Source organism: Chlorocebus sabaeus, chromosome 8 (genome assembly GCF_047675955.1).
Source record: "Chlorocebus sabaeus isolate Y175 chromosome 8, mChlSab1.0.hap1, whole genome shotgun sequence".
NCBI lineage: Eukaryota > Metazoa > Chordata > Mammalia > Primates > Cercopithecidae > Chlorocebus > Chlorocebus sabaeus.
Genome location: NC_132911.1, coordinates 8363477 through 8384923, shown reverse-complemented (window position 1 = coordinate 8384923; position 21447 = coordinate 8363477). Strand labels below are relative to the sequence as shown.

Here is a 21447-nt window from a genome sequence, read left to right as displayed (position 1 = left end):
AGAAGTGTCTGTTCATATCCTTTGCCCACTTTTTTATGGGATTGTTTGTTTTTTTCTTGTAAATTTGTTATAGTTCTTTGTAGATTCTGGATATTAGCCCTTTGTCAGATGGATAGATTGCAAAAATATTCTCCCATTCTGTAGGTTGCCCGTTCACTCTGATGATAGTTTCTTTTGTTGTGCAGAAGCTCTTTAGTTTAATTAGATCCCATTTGTCTATTTTGGCTTTTGTTGCCATTGCTTTTGGTGTTTTAGTCATGAAGTCTTTGCCCATGCCTATGTCCTGAATGGTATTGCCACGGTTTTCTTCTAGGGTTTTTATGGTTTTAGGTCTTACGTTTAAGTCTTTAGTCCATCTTGAGTTAATTTTTTATAAGGTGTAAGGAAGGGATCTAGTTTCAGCTTTCTACATATGGCTAGCCAGTTTTTCCAGCACCATTTATTAAATAGAGAATCCTTTCCCCATTGCTTGTTTTTGTCAGGTTTGTCAAGGATCCAATGACTGTAGATGTGTGGTGTTATTTCTGAGGCCTCTGTTCTGTTCCACTGGTCTATATATCTGTTTTGGTACCAGTACCATGCTGTTTTGGTTACTGTAGGCTTGTAGTATAGTTTGAAGTCAGGTAGTGTGATGCCTCCAGCTTTGTTCTTTTTGCTTAGGATTGTCTTGGCTATGCAGGCTCTTTTTTGATTCCATATGAAATTTAAGGTAGTTTTTTTCTAATTTTGTGAAGAAAGTCAATGGTAGCTTGATGGGGATAGCTTGAATTTGTAAATTACCTTGGGCAGTATGGCCATTTTCACTGTATTGATTCTTCCTATCCATGAGCATGGAATGTTCTTCCATTTGTTTATGTCCTCTTTTATTTTGTTGAGCAGTGGTTTGTAGTTCTCCTTGAAGAGGTCCTTCGCATCCATTGTAAGTTGGATTCCTAGATATTTTATTCTCTTTGTAGCAATTGTGAATGGGAGTTGACTCATGATTTGGCTCTCTGTCTGTTCTTGGTGTATAGGAATGTTTGTGATTTTTGCACATTGTTGTATCCTGAGACTTTGCTGAAGTTGCTTATCAGCTTAAGGAGATTTTCGGCTGAGGTGATGGGGTTTTCTAAACACACAATCATGTCATCGGCAAACAGACAATTTGACTTCCTCTTTTCCTAACTGAATGCCCTTTGTTTCTTTCTCTTGCCTGATTGCCCTGGCCAGAACTTCCATTACTGTGTTGAAGAGGAGTGGTGAGAGAGGGCATCCTTGTCTTGTGCAGGTTTTCAAAGGGAATGCTTCCAGTTTTTGCCCATTCAGTATGATATTGGCTGTGGGTTTGTCATAAATCGCCCTTGTTATTTTGAGATACGTTCCATCAATACCTAGTTTATTGAGAGTTTTTAGCATGAAAGACTGTTGAATTTTGTCAAAGGCCTTTTCTGCGTCTATTGAGATAATCATGTGGTTGTTGTCATTGGTTCTGTTTATGTGACGGATTACGTTTTTTGATTTGCATGTATTGAACCAATCTTACATCCCAGGGATGAAGCTGACTTGATTGGGGTGGATAAGCTTTTTGATGCGCTGCTGGATTCGATTTGCCAGTATTTTATTGGGATTTTCGCATTAATGTTCATCAGGGATATTGGCCTAAAATTCTCTTTTTTTGTTGTGTCTCTGCCAGGCTTTGGTATCAGGATGATGCTGGCCTCATAAAATGAGTTAGGGAGGATTCCCTCTTTTTCTTTTGATTGGAATAGTTTCAGAAGGAATGGTACCAGCTCCTCTTTGTACCTCTGGTAGAATTTGGCTGTGAATCTGTCTGGTCCTGGACTTTCTTTGGTTGGTAGGCTATTAATTATTGCCTCAATTTCAGAACCTGTTATTGGTCTATTCAGAGATTCAACTTCTTCCTGGTTTAGTCTTGGAAGGATGTATGTGTCCAGGAATTTCTCCATTTCTTCTAGATTTTCTAGTTTATTTATGTAGAGGTGTTCATAGTATTCTCTGATCGTAGTTTGTATTTCTGTGGGATCGGTGGTGATATCCCCTTTATCATTTTTTATTACGTCTATTTGATTCTTCTCTCTTTTCTTTATTAGTCTTGCTAGCAGTCTATCAATTTTGTTGATCTTTTCAAAAAACCAGCTTCTGGATTCATTGATTTTTTTTGAAGGGTTTTTTGTGTCTATATCTCCTTCAGTTCTACTCTGATCTTAGTTATTTCTTGCCTTCTGCTGACTCTTCAATATGTTTGCTCTTGTTTCTCTAATTCTTTTAACTGTGATGTTAGGGTGTCGATTTTAGATCTTTCCTGCTTTCTCTTGCGGGCATTTAGTGCTATAAATTTCCCTCTCCACACTGCTTTAAATGTGTCCCAGACATTCTGGTATGTTGTGTCTTTGTTCTCATCGGTTTCAAAGAACATCTTTATTTCTGCCTTCATTTCGTTATTTACCCAGTAGTCATTCAGGAGCCAGTTGTTCAGTTTCCTTGTAGATATGTGGTTTTGAGTGAGTTTATTAATCCTAAGTTCTAATTTGGTTGCACTGTGGTCTGAGAGACAGTTTGTTATAATTTCTGTTCTTTTACATTTGCTGAGGAGTGTTTTACTTCCAATTATGTGGTCAATTTTAGAATAAATGTGATGTGGTGCTGAGAAGAATGTATATTCTATTGATATGGGGTGGAGAGTTCTGTAGATGTCTGTTAGGTCCGCTTGGTCCAGAGCTGAGTTCAAGTCCTGGATATCCTTGTTAACCTTCTGTCTCATTGATCTGTTGTCTGATATTGACAGTGGAGTGTTAAAGTCTCCCATTATTATTGTGTGGGAGCCTAAGTCTCTTTGTAGGTCTCTAAGGACTTGCTTTATGAATCTGGGTGCTCCTGTATTGGGTGCATACATATTTAGGATAGCTCTTCTTGTTGAATTTATCTCTTTACCATTATGTAGTGGCCTTCTTTGTCTCTTTTGATCTTTGTTGGTTTAAAGTCTGTTTTATCAGAGTCTAGGATACTTTTTTTTTGCTTTCCATTTGCTTGGTAGATCTTCCTCCATCCATTTATTTTGAGTCTGTCTGTGTCTTTGCACGTGAGATAGGTCTCCTGAATACAACACACTGATGGGTCTTGACTCTTTATCCAGTTTGCCAGTCTGTGTCTTTTAATTGGGGCATTTAGCCCATTTACATTTAAGGTAATATTGTTATGTTTGAATTTGATCCTGTCATTATGATGGTAGCTGGTTATTTTGCCCATTAATTGATGCAGTTTCTTCATAGTGTCGATGGTCTTTACAATTTGGCATGTTTTTGCAGTGGCTGGTGCTGGTTGTTCCTTTCCATGTTTAGTGCTTCCTTCAGGAGCTCTTGTAAGGCAGGCCTGGTGGTGACAAACTCTCTGAGCATGTGTTTGTCTGTAAAGGATTTTATTTGTCCTTCACTTATGAAGCTTAGTTTGGCTAGATGTGAGATTGTGGGTTGAAAATTCTTTTAAGAGTGTTGAATATTGGCCCCCACTCTCTTCTGGCTTGTAGGGTTTCTGCCGAGAGATCTGCTGTTAGTCTGATGGGCTTCCCTTTGTGGGTAACCCGACCTTTCTCTGTGGCTGCCTTTAACATTTTTTCCTTCATTTCAACCTTGGTGAATCTGACAATTATGTATCTTGGGACTGCTCTTCTCAAGGAGTATCTTTGTGGTGTTCTCTGTATTTCCTGAATTTGAATGTTGGCCTGCCTTGCTGGGCCTGGATAATATTGTGAGGAATGTTTTCTAACTTGGTTCCATTCTCCCCATCACTTTCAGGTACACCAATCAAATGTAGATTTGGTCTTTTCACATAATCCCATATTCAGGTACACCAATATTCAGGTACACCAATCAAATGTAGTGTACACCATATTCAGGTACACCAATCAAATGTAGATTTGGTCTTTTCATATAGTCCCATATTTTCCTGAAGGCTTTGTTCATTTCTTTTCACTCTTTTCTCTCTAATCTTGTCTTCTTGCTTTATTTCATTAATGTGATCTTCAGATACTGATATCCTTTCTTCCACCTGATCAAATCAGCTCTTAAAGCTTGTCTATGCTTCATGAAGTTCTCATACTGTGGTTTTCAGCTCCATCAGGTCATTTAAGCTCTTCTCTACACTGGTTATTCTAGTTAGCCATTTGTCCAACCTTTTTTCAAGGTTTTAAGCTTCCTTGTGATGGGTCAGAACGTGCTTCTTTGGCTCGGAGAAGTTTGTTATTACCAACCTTCTGAAGCCTACTTCTGTCAATTCCTCAAACTCATTCATCCAGTTTTGTTCCCTTGCTGCCGAGGAGTTCCGTTCCTTTGGAGGAGAAGTGGTGTTCTGGTTTTTGGAATTTTCAGCATTTCTGCTCTGATTTCTCCCCATCTTATCTACCTTTGGTCTTTGATGTTGGTGACCTATGGATGGGGTTTTGGTGTGGATGTCGTTTTTGTTGATGTTGATACTATTCCTTTCTGTTTGTTAGTTTTCCTTCTAACAGAGAGGCCCGTCAGCTGCAGGTCTGTTGGAGTTCGCTGAAAGTTCACTCTAGACCCTGTTTGCCTGGGTATCGCCAGCGGTGGCTGCAGAACAGCAAATATTGCTGCCTGATCCTTCTCTGGAAGCTTTGTCCAAGAGGGGCATCCACTTGTATGAGGTGTCTGTTGGCCCCTACTGGGAGGAGTCTCCCAATCAGGCTACATGGAGGTCAGGGACCCACTTGAGGAGGCAGTCTGTCCATTATCGGAGTTCGAACACCATGCTGGGAGAACCACTGCTGTCTTCAGAGCTGTCAGGCAGGGACGTTTAAGTCTGCAGAAGCTGTCTGCTGCCTTTTGTTTAGATATGCCCTTCTCACAGAGGTGGAATCTAGAGAGGCAGTAGGACTTGCTGAGCTGTGGTGGACTCCTCCCAGTTTGAGCTTCCCTGCTGCTTTGTTTACACTGTGAACATAGAACTGTCTACTCAAGCCTCAGCAATGGCAGACGTGCCTCCCCTCGCCAAGCTCCAGCATCTCAACTTGATCTCAGACTGCTGTGCTAGCAGCGAGCAAGGCTCTGTGGGCATGGGACCCGCCAAGCCAGGCACTGGAGGGAATCACCTGGTCTGCCAGTTGTGGAGACCGTGGGAAAAGCGCAGTATTTGGGTTCCTCCAGGTGCAGTCACTCACTGTTTTCCTTGGCTAGGAAAGGGAAATCCCCTGACCCCTTGTGCTTCCCAGGTGAGGCGATGCCCCACCCTGCTTCAGCTCGCCCTCCGTAGGCTGTACCCACTGTCCAACCAGTCCAAATGAGATGAACCAGGTACCTCAGTTGCAAATGCAGAAATCACCCGTTGTCTGCGTTGATCTTTCTGGGAGCTGTATACCAGAGCTGTTCCTATTTGGGCATCTTGGAAGCAGCTCTGGGTCTGAGTTTCTGTTTGTGTCCGTGATGTACATCCCCAGTGCCTAGAATGATACTTGTTACATAGGAAGTGCTTGATCCATGTTTGCACAAATGAATCTTTCTCATAATGAGGTTTGTCTAAACAAGCTGTTCTCCCTAAAATTCTTATACCCAGCTTTATGTTGAAGCATCTAATTATACATTGGAAAGATGAAATGTGTAGTGAGACTTTGAATCTTCTTTTTAATCTAGAAACGTTAGCATTTTTAGACCCTTCTATTAGAATATTTATAAAATTTATGGAATAGTAAGAAACATGAGGCTGGGCACAGTAGCTCACACCTGTAATCCCAGCAGTTTGGGAGGCCAAGGCTGGTGGATCATGAGGTCAGGAGTTTGAGACCAGCCTAGCCAGCATGGTGAAACCCCATTTCTACTAAAAATACAAAAATTAACTGGGCATGGTGGTGCGTTCCTGTAGTCCCAGCTATTTGGGAGGCTGAGGCAGGAGAATCATTTGAACCCCGGAGGCGGAGTTTGCAGTGAGCTGAAATCGCGCCATTGCACTCCAGCCTGGGCAACATTGCGGGACTCCGTCTCAAACAAAAACAAAACATACATGACCTAAATTAGGCTTATAGATGAACCACTGCAGAGTGATAATTAATTCCACCATTGTTTGCCTTGTGATCTTTGGTGCCATGTCTGTACATATTTCATGATTTCTGTGTTTTTACGGTTTCTATTTCAGATCTCCCTCGAGTTTAGAAATCTGGCTGAGAAATACCAAACGGTGATTGCCGACATTTGCCAGAGAATGGGAACTGGGATGGCAGAATTTTTGGATAAGCATGTGACCTCTGAACAGGAGTGGGACAAGGTTAGTCTTATACAACAGTGTCTGTGTGTGATGTATGAGACACAGCTAGCAATCCTCATAGTGAAGCGCAGAACAAGAAAAGTTGTTCACTAGTTCTGGGCCCTCTGGTTTCACAGTTCATCTGTTTAGGTTGAATGTCTCATCATAAACACTTGGTTCCAGAGGTGATTCCGAACCAGCAGCGATGTAGGATGTCGGCCAGGTGAGGAGGAGGGGCTGGAGAGAGAGAAGTGATTATCAGACAAAGGGATGTAATTGACCATGAAGATTAAACTACACATCAGAACATAAGGTAGGGTTAGGAGTCTTGCCTATTTTTCATAGGAATGGTGTTTGCAAGACTTATCACCTCTGTGGAAGCAAAGACATTTTATTAATTTATTTTAAAGCCAGTCAAATTGAACAATCAAAGACATTTCAGACATCTAAAGTGTTGATGTATTTCATACCTTTAACAGTGCTTAAATTAGGATCTCCAAAGAGATGCTGCTACATAGTCACCAAGTTAGTGGGTCCAAGGTCTTGGGCCTCTTAATTTTTCAAACCTCAAAACATGACAACAATGTCTTTGGAACTACTGGTTTGTGCTTCCCAAGTTAACAGCATATAATGAGTGCTAGCAATCAACTTCTGCATTTAAGGTGAAGTTAGCCAGGCACTGTGGTTTACCTGTAAGCTCAGCACTTTGGGTTACCTGTAATCTCAGCCCTTTGGGAAGCTAAGGTGAGAGGATCATTTGAGCCCAGGAGTTCAACACAAGCCTAAGCAACATAGCGAGACCCCATCTCTCAAAAAATTAAAAAATGAGCAGGGCATTGGTGGCATGTGCCTGTGGTCCCAGCTACTCTGAAGGCTGAGGTATGGGAAGATTGCTTGAGCCTGAGAGTTCAAGGTTGCAGTGAGCCATGATTGTGCCACAAGTTAAAACTTCTGGCCAAGAAGCAGCACTGGTTATGATAGTAACTTCATTTTCTGTTGTGCAGCTTTATTCAGGAAACTTAATTGTAGGTTGTTGGATAGACGTTCTGATCAGATAAACCTGAATTTTTTTGAGACAGGGTCTTGCTCTGTCATCCAGGCTGGTGTGTAGTGGTGTGATCACAGCTCACTGCAGCCTCAACCTCCTGGGCTGAAATGATCCTCCCACCTCAGCCTCCTAAGTAGCTGTAACTACAGGTGCATGCCACCATACCAGGCTAATTTTTGTATTTTTTTTTTTTGTAGAGAGAGGGTTTTGCCATGTTGCCCAGGCTAGTCTCAAACTCCTGGCATCAAACCGTCCTCCCACTCCAGCCTCCCAAATATTGGGATTATAGGCATGAGCTACTACTGCACCCAGCCAAATATTTTAAGGAGTTATTTTTTTTCTTCAACTTTGGAGGAAGATGAATTATATACGTCTCCATTTTAGGAGTATGTCTACCAAAAGAACTATTATCTTAAAATATATTTTTGGATAGTACTATAGATATACTAATGATTTTTAAAAATTTCTAGTAATTCTTTTAAAGATTTTGTATAGCTGCCCAAAACTAATTTATTTACATGTAATTTCAGCAAAATGTTACTTTTTTCATGTTACTTTTCTCCTAGAACAAATTTCAAGCGCTTTCTCTTCGCCTGTTCATTGTGCCCCCAATTAGTCTCTGGCCTTGTGTTACTTTCAATCAGAGACGACTTTTTTTTTTTTTGAGACAGGGTCTCACTCTGTCACCTAAACTGGAATCCAGTGGCACAAACAAGGCGGCCTTGACCTCCCGGGCTCAAGCAATCTTCCTTGCCTCAGCCTCGTGAGTAACTGGGACCACAGGCATGTTGCTACCGTGCCTGGCTAATCTATTTTAATTTTTATTGTTTTTGAGACAGGGTCTTGCTCTGTCGCTCAGGCTGGAGTGCAGTGGCATGATCAAGGCTGACTACAGCCTCGACCTTCTGCGCTCAAGCAGTCCTCTCACCTCCGCGTCCTGATGAGCTGGGACTATCGGTGCACACCACCACACCTGGCTAATTTTTGTAATTTTTTGGTAGAGACAGGTTTTCATCATGTTGCCCAGGCTGGTCTTGAGCTCCTGGACTCAAGCGATCCACCTGCCTTGGCCTCCCAGGTGTGAGCCACCACAGTCAGTCAGCCTTTTAAAATTTTTTACAGAGATAGGGTCTTGCTTTGTTTGCCAGGCTTGGTCTAAAACTCCTGGGCTCAAGCAATCCCCTCTCCACAGCCTCCCAAAATTCTGGGATTACAGGTGTGCACTTTGGTCATTGCCTAACTTTTACCCTTCCTAATGACACTCCAGAGCTTACCTTCTTTACTTTTCTCTTCTTAAGTTAACTAATAGACAATTATTGTATGTGAATGTTGTGTTAAGTTGTCTTAGGATACCCTTTTCAGAGGAGGATAACTTTTAACAAATTGGTGTCTTGGAAAAAAAGTATTTGACAATTAAGACTTGCATTTACTGAAATCTCTGTTGAGAGAGGGGAAGTTACGCTATCTCTAAAAGAAAAATTAAAAAGAAAAAAAAGGGGGAAGTTTTAGCAAAGTTGTTAAAGCCTGACACTTAAGTCAGACTACCTAGTTTTGAACCCTTAGCCCCTGCCACAAACATGGCAGCCCCACCTTCCTGGGTTCAAGTGTTCCTCCTACTTCAGCCTCCTGAGTAACTGGGACCACTGGCATGTGCCACCCTGCCTGGCTAATTTTTTTTTTTCTCAGATGGGCAATGTTGGGCAAGTTAATTAACTTCTTTGTGCCTCAGTTTCCTCATCTGAAATGGAGATCATAGTGCTATGTACCTGATAAATGTTTGTGAGGATTGAATGTGCAAAGTTCTTAAAACAGTGTCAAGAACATATAGTTATTTGTTCTTTCATATAATGGTGATTCTGAGGGCCTGCAGATCTTGAAATGTTTTCAGGTTGGTCAAAAAATGATTCAACTATACTTAGTATTGTCTTAGTTTCTGTTAGCAAGAATATTCCATCTTTCATGGTTGCCTTCTCTCACAATTTTATGTATCAAAAAGTTTATTGTAAAGCTGGGCCGGGCACGGTGTCTTGGGCCTGCAATCCCAGCACTTTGGGAGGCCAAGGCGGGCAGATCAGTTGAGGTCAGGAGTTCAAGACCAGCCTGGCCAACATGGTGAAACCCCATCTCTACTAAAAATACAAAAATTCGCTGGACATGGTGCTGGGCACCTATAATCCCAGCTACTCAGGAGGCTGAGGCAGGAGAATCACTTGAACCCAGAAGGCAAAGGTTGCAGTGAGTCGAGATTGTGCCACTGTACCCCAGCCCAGGTGACAAAGTGAGACTTGATCTAAAAAAAAAAAAAAAAGTTTATTGTAAGGTAAGGCTAGACACAGTGGTGTTTGCCTACAATCCCAGCTATTTGGGAAGCTGAGGCAGAAAGATTGCTTGAGCCCAGGAGTTTGAGTCTAACGTGGGCAACATATGAGACTCCATCTCTTAAAAAATAATAATAAAATAGAATAAAAAATGTTTACTAGACTAGTTTTTTTCAATAGCCTTTTATTATAGTAGCAGTACATGTGCATTGTAGAAACTGAGAAAATACAGGTAAAAAATAAAAACATCAGATTCCCATCAGCCAGAGACCGCTGTTAAGTCTTTTGAGCACATCCTTCTTGGATGTTTTTTTTTTTAAATCCTGGTATGTGTATTTGTATTTTAAAATCAAAATGCATTCTTACCCATTCTGTTTCGAACCTGCTTTTTTGGAGCTAATGATCTCTAGTGTGTCCCTTTCAATAAAAATTCCATGATTAAAGTGCTTTACAAATCGTCTCTGCAGTACTGCCACTATGTCGCTGGGCTGGTAGGAATCGGCCTTTCCCGCCTCTTCTCGGCTTCAGAGTTCGAAGACCCCTTAGTTGGTGAAGATACGGAGCGTGCCAACTCTATGGGCCTGTTTCTGCAGAAAACAAACATCATTCGTGACTATCTGGAAGACCAGCAAGAAGGAAGAGAGTTTTGGCCTCAAGAGGTAACAGATTCAGGGTATTTTGGGGGAAAAAAATTTTAGACATTCTCTGAAAAATCATTTCACTCTTGAGGTTGGGAGTGACAGAAACACAAGTCAGACCTCCCCCAGGCAACATAAGAGGATGTGGAAAAGAGGATAGTTTGAGATGAGTGTGCTTCAGGTAGACTGGCTGAATCGCAGGCTTTACACGTTGTAATCAGTATATTCAAGCCTTGCTGTCCTTGCTTTCTTTCAGACAGTCTTTCTCCAGGCAGTGGATATGATAACAACCCATGTGCACTAGCTTAACAAAAAGTTCTTAGGAAGGGCTTTGTTCAGCCCGGCGCGGTGGCTTACGCCTGTAATCCCAACACTATGGGAGGCCGAGGTGGGCGGATCACCTGAGGTCAGCAATTCGAGACCCGCCTGGCCAACATAGTGAAACCCCGTCTTTACTAAAAAATACACAAATTAGCCAGGCGTGGTGGTGTACACCTGTAATCCCAGCTACCCGGGAGGCTGAGGCAGGAGAGTCGCCAGGAAGCAGAGATTGCAGTGAGCTCAGATCGCACCGCTGCACTCCAGCCTGGGCGACAGTGAGACTCCATCTCAAAAAAAGAGGAAGGGCTTCGTTCTTCTGCTCAGCCCTGAATCAGTTGCTATGCAGCTGAGTTCTCTGGCCTCACCTGGATTATGTCTACACAGTACACACGGAATGGATTTCCCCCAAAGAAAGAATTCTGCCGCAAGAAGGGGAAAGGGATGCCAGGTAGACACAACACTCCAGGTGTCTGTAATAAGAGACAAGGGTCGATCTTTAACTTAATTAAAACATTGACAGGGAACGGAAAGGTTTTGATACTGATTTTGTTCAGAAGGAAACTAGAAAATTTTATGATTGTTTCCTGAATTTATTCCAGCATTTACCTTTTGCTTTCCATAAAATTGTTTCCTGCAGCCAAGTACTTTAAATTTTTAAAAAGACAAGTGAGGTGTCTCATACTTGCAATCCTAGTGCTGAGGCCAGGAGTTCAAGACCAGCCTGAGCAACACAGCAAGACACCATCTCTACCAAAAATTGTTTGAAAATGATTCTGCTGAAAGAGAGCAAAAATAAAAATTAAAGAAAGTAGAAAAAACTAAATTTTAAAAATTAACCGGGCATGGTGGCATATACCTGTATTCCTAGCTATTCAGGAGGCTGAGGCATAAGGATCCCTTGCGCCCAGGAGCTCAGGGTTGTAGTGAGTTATGATCACACCACTGTACTCCAGCCTAGGTGGCAGAATGAAACTATCTCAAGAAAAACAAGTGACAAAGGGGGAAACAATATTTGCAATTCATAGAGCAGATAAAGGGTTCATATTTCTAATATGAAGAGAACTTCTAAAAGTTAAGAAAAAGACCAACTGCCCCATAGAAAAATGGGCAAGGAGATAAGAACAGATTGTTCACAGGAAGAGACATGCAGATGATTATTAAAAATCTTCTTTTTTTTTTTTTTTGAAACAGAGTCTTGCTGTGTCGCCCAGGCTGGAGTGCAGTGGCCGGATCTCAGCTCACTGCAAGCTCCTCCTCTTGGGTTCACGCCATTCTCCTGCCTCAGCCTCCCGAGTAGCTGGGACTACAGGCACCCACCACTTCGCCCGGCTAGTTTTTTGTATGTTTTAGTAGAGACGGGGTTTCACCATGTTAGCCAGGATGGTCTCGATCTCCTGACCTCATGATCCGCCCGTCTCGGCCTCCCAAAGTGCTGGGATTACAGGCTTGAGCCACCGCGCCCGGCCGATTATTAAAAATCTGAAAAGATGCTGAGTCTTACTCCTAAGAAAAATTCACATTGAAACTAGCCTGGGGGCCGGGTGCAGTGGCTCACGCCTGTAATCTCCACACTGGGAGGCCAAGGCGGGAACATCACTGAAGCCAGGATATCAAGAACAGCCTGTCTTTATTAAAAAAAAAAAAAAAAAAAAACGGAAAAATTGGCCGGGCGCAGTGACTCCCCACCTATAATCCCAGCACTTTGAGAGGCCCAGGTGAGTGGATCACTTGAGGTCAGGTGCTTGAGACCAGCCTGGCCAACATGGCAAAACTCTGTCTCTACTAAAATTACAAAAATTAGCCAAGCATAGTGGCATATGCCTGGAGTGCCAGCTACTTGGGAGGCTGATGCAGGAGAATCGCTCAAACCCAGGAGGCAGAAGTTGCAGTGAGCTGAGATCACACCGCTGCACTCCAGCCTGAATGACAGAGCAAGACTCCATTAAAAAAAAAATTTAAAAATTAGCTGGGCATAGTGGCATGACCGTATAGTTCTAGCTCCTTGAGAGACTGAGGCAGGAGGATTTCCTGAGCCCAAGAGTTCAAGGCTGCAGTGAACCACGATCACACCACTGCATTCTAGCAGCCTGGGTGACAGAGCAAGACCCTTGTCTCTAAAAAAACAAAAACACTACCCAGAGCTCAGCTACGGCCTTTTAAGTTTCCTAGGTGACTTGTGTGCAGCCAGGGTTGAGAAGCCACTCTTGTCTACCCATCTTTTGCTGACAACAGGACTCCGAGAAGGGAAGGGGTTTGTCTGGGGATGCACAGTGAGGCAGTGGCTGCCTTGGAAGTGGAGTCTCAGTCTCCCAGCTCCTCGGCCAGCACCTGACCACTGTTCCGTTGTTTCCCAGACAGAACCTCAGCCACGGGCATGTGATTCATGAGCATGAGCCACACCATCCTGCACACACGGGCGCAGAGCCCTGCTCTTCTCATCCACCTCCTTTATCTGTAAAATAGAATTATTTCTACCACAGTGTGGTGGTGTGAATAAAATGAGATGAACTTCTAGCACAGAATGCTTAGTAAAGGTTCTGGACATTTCATAGTAGTTGAATCATGCCAAATGTGGTTCTAGGTGATTGGCTTCTTTTACTAGTGTGTTTTCAGGGCTCTTCCATGCTGGGGCATTGCATCAGTGCTTTATTCCTTTTTATTGCCCAGTATTATTCCACTGTGTGGACAGACCACATTTATTCATTCATCAGTTGAAGGATATTTGGGTTCTTTCCATTTATTTGGCTATGATGAATAGTACTGTGTACATTTGCATGTAAGGTTTTGTGTGGATGTGTGTTTTCCTTTTTCTTGGGTCTATACTGAGAAGTGGAATGGCTGGTTCATACAGCAGCTCGAACCTTGTGAGGAGCTGCCAGACTCTTTTCCAAGGTGGCCCCACCATTTTACATTCCCGTCGGCAGTGTGAGAGTTCCAGTTTCTCCACATCCTCACCAACACTTCTTGTTATCTCTTTTTAACTGTAGGTATATATACTTAACATTTTCTTATTTATAATGTACATAATAGAGAATTTGCCTTTTTAACTATTTTTAAGTGTATCATTCAGTGGCATTAAGTACATTAATGATGTTATATAACCGTCAACGCTATCTTTTCAGAACTTTTGCTAGCTTTAGATAATCCTCTAAATAATATCATTAAAAATTATCAAGCCGAATCCCACTGTTAGAACTGAGGGTTTTATTTTACTTTCTAATTATCAGGATCCAGGGAGGTAATACACTTAGAGGATAGACTCAGCTCGTTTCCCAGGTATGCCTTTCAGCAGCATTCTTACCAGAGTAGGAATAGAATATTAGTCATTATTTAGAGGCCTGGCCATCTTGAGAACGTTTAATGTTTAGTCTGCAGTACAATTATAACTATTTTTGCGTATCGGGTTATTTTTTTCAGAAGTAGACCGACAGCTCTAACAGGAGCCTCTTTAAACTGAATTCGTCCAAGTAGTGCAGCGTCGCACTAATTGTCCATAAGGACATGCTCTCCAATACTTAACTCACTCCTAGGTTGCAAATGGACCCTTACTGGTAGTCAGAAATAGCCATTGCATGGAGCTTAAAACGAACTTGATCTTGGTGAAAGATGAGTGTGCAGCTAAGAGAGACTTTACTGTATAGCGCAGTTTTTTTTTTTTTTTTTGCCACCGCACCCAGCAAATTTTTTTATTTTTAGTAGAGACAGGGTTTCACCACCTTGGCCAGGCTGGTCTTGAACTCCTGACTTCATGATCCACCCTTCTCAGCCTCCCAAAGGGCTGGGATTACAGGTGTGAACCACCGCGCCCAGCCTGTGTCATAGTTCTTATGCACAAAGATCCTTTAATATTGTTTGTAAATTCTCCCTTATGCACATGCTGACCTCTTCCTTAATCTTCTTATCTGTCTAGGTTTGGAGCAGGTATGTTAAGAAGTTAGGGGATTTTGCCAAGCCGGAGAATATTGACTTGGCCGTGCAGTGCCTGAATGAACTTATAACCAATGCACTGCACCACATCCCAGATGTCATCACCTACCTTTCGAGACTCAGAAACCAGAGTGTGTTTAACTTCTGTGCTATTCCACAGGTAGGGAATGGGACTCCTCTGGGTGGATATGGGGCTACAGGGAGTGGGGTGGGAGTAGGGGAGGATTTTGCTGTGCTGTATTCAAGGATATGATGCCTTCGAAAGATGATGGCTCCAGCTGATTGTGCTGGGGGTTTCATAGCCCCCCGCTTTGCTTCCAGCCACCAAACTCAGCTCAGCCTTGAGGTTAAGCCTGCTCCTTTTCAGAACCTTCTTTCTGGATTTACTCTTTTCCACAGCTGTTCTAAACTAGTTAGGTTCTTATCCTCAGTTAAGTCAAGGTCTTTGGCCTAGATTTATGGGGAGTGCTGGGTAAAACATGGGTGAGGCTGTTATCATTAAAAAGTCTTCATTAAGCATCTAATTATTTTTGGCCTTTTCCTAGACCCAGGATAACAAGAACCTGGTCCTGTAGACCTAGTCCCTCAGTATGCTAGGAACTTAACACTTTTTAGTTGCCTTTACCAAGTATTTCAGATACTACTGCAAATAAGTGAAGAAAGTAATAGCATTTAACTGATTTGGGAACTTGGTTTGATCTTGTTCTAATGGCCAACTTGGAATGATGGTTGAAAGTAAAATCTATATCCCTGTCTTATGTTTCAATTTACCTAGAAATAGTTTGTCTTTGAGCACAGGAAATTAATCCCCTTCTGTTGTTCTCCCTCTGGCATTAGTTTTAAATATGTAATGATTATGTTTGTTGTAGGAAAATAGAAAAACAAGTAAAACAGAAAATTCTTTCCGTATATTATTTTGAAATAGATATTTCAGATCTAATAATCCATTGCTCTAGCATGGAAAATGTTGGATTTACCTGTGTTTGCTTTTTGCAAATAAAATGGAACTTTTGTGGCTAAACTGTAGAATTGTTTTAGACTGCTTAATTCTGTGTGTTGTTGAGAAAGGGAGGAGTGGGGAAGGTAAAAATTTTGGCATACTTCCTTCGTGGGTATTTTCTTGATTAATTACATCTTAGTTCATTAGCGGTTAGCAACGGCCCATTCGACAGAAGGTTTTCTTACCTTTTTGGGATAATGATAGCTTACAATACCATCTCTTCTTTTTTCCCCTCTCTTCTTGCTCTCTGTAGGTGATGGCCATTGCCACTTTGGCTGCCTGTTACAATAACCAGCAGGTGTTCAAAGGGGCAGTGAAGATTCGGAAAGGGCAAGCGGTGACCCTGATGATGGATGCCACCAATATGCCAGCTGTCAAAGCCATCATATATCAGTATATGGAAGAGGTGGGTTTTTATTTAACTGCTTGGATAATTTGTAGCTGCTTTTATGATTTAGTAATGTCACTGTTTAAACATGTTTGGATATTAGATGATCCTAACAACTTACTGTCCTATGGCCTAAAGAGACAGGAATTTATATCCTTTGTTAGGAAAAAAATCTATGCACAGGAGTCGAGCAGATTGCTCACTGCTGTGTAGTACCCTGGTGAGAGGAGATAAATGGAGCAAGGCTGTAGGATGGAGCCCCTGAGTAGAATCATAGATTTTGAGCTGCAAGATGTTGCCGGAGGCCAACCAAGCTTCTTGCTGATGGTGAGGAATGTGAAGTTGAAGCTTGTCTGTGCTGATGCAGTACGTGATTGAGTGGATCTCTGGCTCCTGCCCATGTGTTCTGACTCCCAGTCGGGTACTTTCATTATGCCACAGGCCTCAGTTGAAAAATCACAGTAGGGAATTTAGGCCAAGGAAAGCCATCCAGTTGCAATTATTTCCTAAATTTTCTTTGGAAAATTTCATTTCAAATACCAAAAGCATCCTATAAAAAGAAAACATACCTTCTCAGGTCAAATCTCTAATATCTGACTAGGTTCAGAAAATTTATTTCTGGCCAGGCACAGTATCACTCCTGAAATCTCAGCACTTTGGGAGACCAAGGTGGGAGGATCACTTGAGGCCAGGAATTTAAGACCAGCCTGGGTGACATAGCAAGACCCCATTTCTACAAATAATTTAAAAATTAGCTGATCATGATGGTGCGCGCCTGTGGTCTCAGCTGCCTCCGGAGGCTGAGGCAGGTGGATGACTTGAGCCTGGGAGGTCGAGGCTACAGTGAGCTGTGTTATCTCATCATTGCACTCTAGCCTGGGTGATAGAGTGAGACTTTGTCTCAAAAACAAAAATTACTTCTTAGAGACCAGAAGTCTCTGTAATCTCTAGTAATCTCTAGACCCTAGAGCAGTGGTTTGTAAATGGAGGTGATTTGCTCCCCTCCCACAAGAGGACAGGAATCGGGTGCTACTGGCATCTGGTGAGTAGAGGCCCAGGATGATGCTGTGATCCTCAGGTGTGGTCTTGTTGAGACTGAAACACTGTAGACTTTATGAAAACATACAGGATGCTTATCATTTTTCCTTTGCCTGAGCTCCCTCCCCAGAAGTTACCACTGTCCATGGTTTTGTACATCCTTCTAGTCCCCTTGTTATGCCTTTACCGGAATATGGTTTGCAACAGTGTTTTCATCTAAATAGAATTATACAAAATAGCTATTTCTGATTTCTCTTACATGTTGCACATTGTCCCTATATTTCCTCCCTACCTTCTGTCTGTCATAGAAATGCTGATGTCTAAAACATCAGAGCACCTATAGAAGTCTATCAGAAGACCAAATTGCTTTTAAAAATCCTAAAATTTTATAGTCACTAGATGAAAGTATTCGGCCACTGACCAAAAGAATTGCTACCAAGGAGACTCTCCAGTTTGCCATGTAGCCAGGACTTATTTTGAGCTATGTGCCTGGGGTAGCGAGCGAGTGGGTGGATAGGAGTAATCTCAGGGAAACTTGAGCCCCAGCCTCATGGCTGCAGTGATATTTGAACCCAGGTCTGTCTGACATCGGAATCCATGATGTTAACCCCAATTCTAAGGGGTTCAACTACCCTTTCTAAATGGAATCCTGCCATATTAAGCACCATTTCTTCCTTTTATATAAATTAGAAACATTTTATGTAGTAAGTTCAGAGTGTTCCGGTTTTGCAGTTTTATTCTGATCACTAGTTTTAGAAACCAGTTTTTAAACATTTTGTGGCCAATTCCATTACTATATTAAAATTCAGATGTATTTGATTTTTCCTTAACTATTGGAATTAAATCCTGGTGGTAATTCATAGTTTGAGGGTCAGGGTGGACAACCTACAGTTGGCCGAGCCCTGTTTTTGTGAATAAAGTTTATCTGAATACAGCCACACCCATTTGCTTGTGTATCTTCTGTAGCTGCTTTTGCAATGTACCGGCCGAGTTGAGGAGCTGCAACGGGGATGACTTGTAAAACTAAAAATATTTTTTGGCCCTTGAATAAGAGGTTTACTGACCTCTGGCTTAGGGCATCAGTTGTTTTGTTTAAAGTTATCCAAGTAAAACTCAAGGCATTTGGGGAGAAATGTTAATATTAATACTTAAGTTGATTTGATTTAGAAAAATCTCTGAAGATTTCTAAGTCTTAAGCCCCAGAACCTGTTAATGGTTTTAGTTTCAGCAGTAAGGACATTTTACAAGTAAAGTTTTAAATGAAAACATTTTGTATGAAGCCACAAGTCGTCTGGCCTCTTGCTGGTGTCCAGATATGAACACTGATCCTGTTTCTCGTCGCTGACCGAGTCTGTCCTTTGCAGTAAGAACGGAGGCAATGTTGACTGTGGGATCTCTGGACTTAGTGTTGTAGCGAGCATGCACCTGGAAGGGACTTGCCAGAGACCTCCTCATGCATCTCCAGTGCTCAGTGAGGACCTGGGAGTGCAGCCCGCGGCCTTCCCAAGCAGGTGGCCACACTCTGCAGGGCCCTCACCCCACCCTGGAGCAGCCGCCGCTTTCAACCAGCCTGGACGCCTGTCAGCTGGGGAGAAGATCAACCTGCTATTTTGGGATATAAATAAATGCTCAGCCAAATGGCCAGAAACCCCCATTCCCCTCTCTGCCAAAGTGATTCCTTGGCAGGGAGAATCTTGTTCGTGTCTCTGCACACTTCCTGTGCCCTCCTGTGGTTAAGTCAGAGCATCATCGGGCCCTTTGGACCCCAGGTGCCTCGCTGCTCAAGGATGGTCCCAGCCAGCAGCCGCTGGGAATCACCTGGGAGCCCGTTAGACATCAGCCCCCACCCAAACCTGTCGAATCAGAGTCTGCCTTTTTTTGTTTTTTTCCGAAGGATGTTTTTGCTTTAGTGGGAGTTTAGATGTTCCTAGATGAGAGTTTTAAATGATTATCAAGCTGATTCCATATTCTGTTGTTGTAAGTGGAACTGCTGAGACCTGGAAGTACCACATGGACTCACAGAGGCGCTCCGGTAGTGCAGCATTGCACAAGAGCTTATTTCAGTCCAGTAAGCACTTACAGGAGCCTCTGTCATTTAATCATCAGGCCCGGCACTGTGGCTCACACCTGTAATCCCAACACTTTGGGAGGCTGGGGCAGGCAGATCACTTGAGGTCCGGAGTTCGAGACCAACCTGGCCAATATGGTGAAACCCCATCTCTATTGAAAATACCAAATTTAGCCAGGCGTGGTGGTGCACACACTTGTAATCCCAGCTGTTTGGGAGCCTGAGACATGAGAATCGCTTGAACTCAGGAGGTAGAGGTTGCAGTGAGCTGAGATGGCACCACTGTACTCCAGCCTGGGCAGAGTGAGGCCCTTTCTCAAACCCCTCAAGTATTTCTTTTGCTTCAACTATATGCCAGGCATGTAGATGAAAAGTTGGCCACAACCTGTCCTTGACAAGCAGATGTAACTCCTTGACTGAGGCTGGTAGGTTTTTAAGACCTGAATAATTGAGTTTGCAAAAACCTACTGTATGCCTTCAGGTAAATGGAAAGTGGGGTTTGGGCTAGCAACGAAGCATCTAGAAGGTCCCTTTGACCTTAGCGGCTCTGTTTTAGGTAAGGCCACGTCTGAGGACCAGTGACTGCAGCTTCTTCCGGCTGTGCTGTCATGCTTATATATTAGAAGTGATCATCAAAGGACCCAAAAGTTTTGCCACTAATTGCATTACCAGGGACCGTCACAACCGAGATTTCTCTTCATTTATTCACCTTACTTATCTCCTGGAAGGGCACTGTGGTGCTGGGGATGTGAAGATCAGTGTGGCTCAGCTGCTGCTCTTGAGGGCCTCCGGGGTGCAGTATGCACACCTGTGCTTCCCGTTTGCTCAGGAAGACAGGCTTTGCGATGAGTAGGCTGGGGCTGACGTCCCCACCTTATCATTGGGGTGGCTTTGGGTAAGTTACTTTCATGTTCTCTGAGCCTCCCTTTCCTCATTGGTAAAATAGGCATAAACTACCTACCAGTGGAGGATTGTAAGTAGCCACGGAAAATGTAAAGCACATAGCACTTACCATTTTTTCCTGTGTCTTTAACAGATTTATCATAGAATCCCCGACTCAGACCCATCTTCTAGTAAAACAAGGCAGATCATCTCCACCATCCGGACGCAGAATCTTCCCAACTGTCAGCTGATCTCCCGAAGCCACTACTCCCCCATCTACCTGTCGTTTGTCATGCTCTTGGCTGCCCTGAGCTGGCAGTACCTGACCACACTCTCCCAGGTCACAGAAGACTATGTTCAGACTGGAGAACACTGATCCCAAATTTGTCCGTGGGTGAAGTTCACCATAAAATGGATTTACTTTTTTTCTTTAAGGATGGATGTTGGCTTATCTTTATTTTTTTCCTCCTACTTTAATCCCTAAAAGAACTGTGTGGCTGGGGCCTTTAGGAAATTGAGCTGCAGTTGAAAGAATCTAAACATGAAAGCAAAGGGCGCCTCACCCCAGCAACCTGTCCTTGTGGGTGATGATCACTGTGCTGCTTGTGACTCACGGCAGAGCACTCTGTGCCACAGTTTAGGTGAAATGGCTGCGTATGTAACTGTCATGAGATCCTATTTAGTGTGATCCTGGCTAGAATGATAATTAAAAGTATTTAATTTGAAGCAACCTTCGAATGTTCACAATAGTAGAAAATGATGTGAAATTTATTTCTGTTGAGTTCCTAGTTTTCTCATCATTTTGTTTTCTTTAATTGGGTTGGAGTAGATGGAGATATTTATGGTTTAGGTGACACTTAGGTGTTTCCTAAGAATGCAAACTGCCTTTTGCACACGAAGGCTGGGAATAAAATTCTGGGTGTTCTCCTATTATCATAAGGGAGTTTAGCTTTCAGAGAGAAACAGCAGGGATTGCCTTTGACCCCATTTCAGAAGATTGACCTTCAGTAAAGGTGGACATTTTTGAGATTTTTATAATAAAGAATTTAATTGCTCTGCATTTGTCAAGTTCAGTTCACTTGAAAGCCTGCCTGACTGGAAAAGATGGAGCTCAAGAATGGAGTTGATGGCCCAGCGTGGTGGCTCATGCCTGTAATCCCAGCACTTTGGGAGGCCGAAGCAGGCGGATCACCTGAGGTCAGGGGTTCGAGACCAGCCTGACCAACATGGCGTAACCCCATCTCTACTAAAAATACCAAAATTAGGCGGGCTTGGAACATGCCTGTAGCCCCAGCTACTCGGGAGGCCAAGGCACAAGAATTGCTTGAACCCAGGAGGCAGAGGTTGCAGTGAGCCGAGATCACGCCATTGCCCTCCAGCCTGGGCGACAGTAAGACTGTCTCAAAAAAAAAAACAAAAAACTTGCGTATCCGAAAATTCAAAAGTAGTTGGCCATCTTGTATTTCTGTTTGCTAACTCTAGCAACACTACCCTCTACTCCCCACTTCTAATATAATTTTATAGCATCTCTGGCATAGAGTCTATTTGGATCCTACCTAATGGTGGAATA

General features: G+C 42.9%; 1 protein-coding gene across 2 annotated transcripts in view; it reads left to right on the top strand.

The window, feature by feature from the left end:
* The window catches only part of FDFT1 (farnesyl-diphosphate farnesyltransferase 1), a 34811-nt gene extending 13874 nt beyond the window's left edge, over positions 1-20937 (top strand). For both annotated transcript variants that reach the window (XM_007961636.3, XM_007961635.3), the window contains 5 exons: positions 6142-6270; positions 10083-10274; positions 14485-14661; positions 15755-15907; positions 20032-20937. In XM_007961636.3, coding sequence (XP_007959827.2) covers positions 6142-6270; positions 10083-10274; positions 14485-14661; positions 15755-15907; positions 20032-20253 — 873 coding nt within the window. In that variant the 3' untranslated portion in view covers positions 20254-20937. The remainder of the gene's footprint in view (positions 1-6141; positions 6271-10082; positions 10275-14484; positions 14662-15754; positions 15908-20031) is intronic.
* The last annotated feature ends 510 nt before the right edge of the window (positions 20938-21447 follow it).